The sequence below is a fragment of the Mercurialis annua genome, linkage group LG2 (genome assembly GCF_937616625.2).
Source record: "Mercurialis annua linkage group LG2, ddMerAnnu1.2, whole genome shotgun sequence".
Lineage (NCBI taxonomy): Eukaryota > Viridiplantae > Streptophyta > Magnoliopsida > Malpighiales > Euphorbiaceae > Mercurialis > Mercurialis annua.
The window spans coordinates 51200000-51202252 of record NC_065571.1 but is presented as its reverse complement, the minus strand read 5'-3'; the positions used below and the strand labels follow the sequence as shown (position 1 = coordinate 51202252).

At 33.1% G+C, this 2253-nt stretch overlaps 1 protein-coding gene across 1 annotated transcript; it reads right to left on the bottom strand.

The window, feature by feature from the left end:
* Positions 1–376: 376 nt before the first annotated feature.
* LOC126670506 (pathogen-associated molecular patterns-induced protein A70) lies at positions 377–1530 on the bottom strand. Its single transcript, XM_050364257.2, has one exon. The coding sequence runs from the start codon at positions 1414–1416 to the stop codon at positions 496–498; it is 921 nt and encodes a 306-aa protein (XP_050220214.1). The 5' UTR covers positions 1417–1530; the 3' UTR covers positions 377–495.
* Positions 1531–2253: the final 723 nt, after the last annotated feature.

Genomic DNA, 2253 nt, shown 5'->3' with positions numbered 1-2253 from the left:
AATCATAATTATTACAGTAAAAAATTATAAATTTTACCCTACTTTATAATTTAAACATAAAAATTTGATATTAATAATTTTTAAAATAAGTTATCAAATTTTTATTCAAAACAAGGAGTAGTTTTTAGATCATAAAAATGATGATATTAATGCTAAAACTATATGCGTTTCGGTATTTATCATATTTTTTTTTATTAAAAGATTATTTGATATATAATTATTAAAAAATTAATAATTAATATTTCAAATTATCGAAATTAAAAATGCATGTTCAAATTACAAAATATACTGAAATTAATAATTTGTTTTACAATTAACTCAAAAAGAAAAAAAACATGTTCATTTTGTTGGATGTTTTGAGTGGATTTACACACAATTGAAAAGAAAATAAATAATCATACAACCCTAAAATTATGAACCAAATTTCCCAAAATAGAAGTTAAATTTCAAAATCAAGAAAAAAAATGCACCTAATTATAAAATAAAAAACATCTACTAATTTGCATTATTACTGCCTCTATTAACCATCTCCTTGTACCGTACAATGGAGTCAACCCGCTGCAACTTGAGCTGCTGTTTAAACCGGTTAATGAAATCGTCAGCTTTAGCGTCCACCTCAGCATCATCAACCTCCGTCATTCTATGACCGCCGCTCTTCCCTTCTCTCACCGTCGCCGGCCGGCGAGACTCAACAATGTCATCATCTTCCTCTTCAAAATGAGCAAAAGCAGATTTAGTACTCGCAGATTTCCTCATTTTCTTCGCTAACTTCTTCGACACTTCTCCGGCTGTCGGCTTCGTGTCGGACTTTGATCTGCCGACTTGGTGAAAATTAGTCTTTAGTTTACTATAAATCTCGTCCAGTGTCTGTTCTTGATCTTGAATAGTATCTTCTTCAGGTTCTTGATACTGTTCTTGAAACGTGTCGGTTTCTTGATGTTCTTGAAACGTATCGGTTTCTTGATGTTCTTGAAGTGAATCTTGATTCGTAGGAGTGTGTGGTTCTTGATTTTTGGGCAGTTCTTGAGAGAAATAATTGTAAAGATTAACGGATTTGATTCTTTGAAGCATGGACGGAGATCTTGAAAGAAAAGATTGGTTTTGGTGGTATTCTTCTAGTGGAGATTGATGATAATTAGTAGTAATAATAACATTATTATCAAAATGTTGAGTTTTTTCTGCAGATCTGAGACTATGAAAGTTGATGGACTTGAGTCTTTGAAGAACAGAGGGAGATCTAGCAAGTTGGTGATTGTGTTGAGTATTATTAGAAGTGGGCTTGGGGGTGGCTAAACTAGAGGTGACAAAAATGGTGCCAATCATGAGATTGAGGAAGAGGAAAAGAACAGTGGGAGTGAACCAACTGTTCAGTGAAGCCCAGATTGAGGGTATAGATGTTAAAGATTCTTCAAGCATGGCTTTTTTTGCTTTTTTTCTTCTTCTTAGGTGGTAGAGATATGGGAGATGGGTTTTATGGAAATAATAGGGTTATGTTTTTGAATTTCTGTTTTTCCATTTTTGTATATAAAAATTGTGGTTTGGGTATTGTTTTTAATGTTTTTTTTTAATACTATTGGTTATGGAGGGACACGTTTCGAAAGATGACAGGTCTGTGACGGAATGGGGACAAAACAGAAGAAGTGGATGCAGGTAAAATAAGAGGCTGTAGGGTGTAGCTGCATTCAATATTTCTATTAGCACTAGCAGAGGCGATAGGACAGGTTGTGTGAGGTGTACTCCATGTACTGCCAGTTCAACGGCGTCGTTTAGGAACTGTTACTGAAATTTCTGTGATGTAAGGTGAAGACTGAAGAGCAAATTCCTTATTTTTCCATTAGGAATGTGCCAATAAACAGACCGAATTAATCTCTTTAATTTTGTCATTCACAAATCAGCAAGTATACTGTATATATAGGAATATCTTATATATTTTGCTAGTAGATAGGGAGTATATTTTATTCACACGTTTAAATTTAAGTGAGATTTTGAGAAATTTAATCAAGAGATATCAGAATTTTATTTAAAAAAATGTTGACTGAAAGTTTTGAAGGATAACTTATGAGAAATTTAGGTGAAGGTTGGGTGTTGAATGCTAAACTAATTAATTCTCCAATTAATGCCAACTATTTGGAGTGATATTGTAGCTAGAGATGTAAACGAGTTGGGCTATTCGAAACATTCGAGCCGAGCTCCAATATCAAATAAGAGGATTCGCCAATGGAGCTAAACGAGTCTAATACACATATAATATTA

What these genes read in the sequence shown, in the direction of transcription:
- LOC126670506 (XM_050364257.2), bottom strand. Translation starts at nt 1,416, where the DNA reads ATGCTTGAAGAATCTTTAACATCTATACCCTCAATCTGGGCTTCACTG.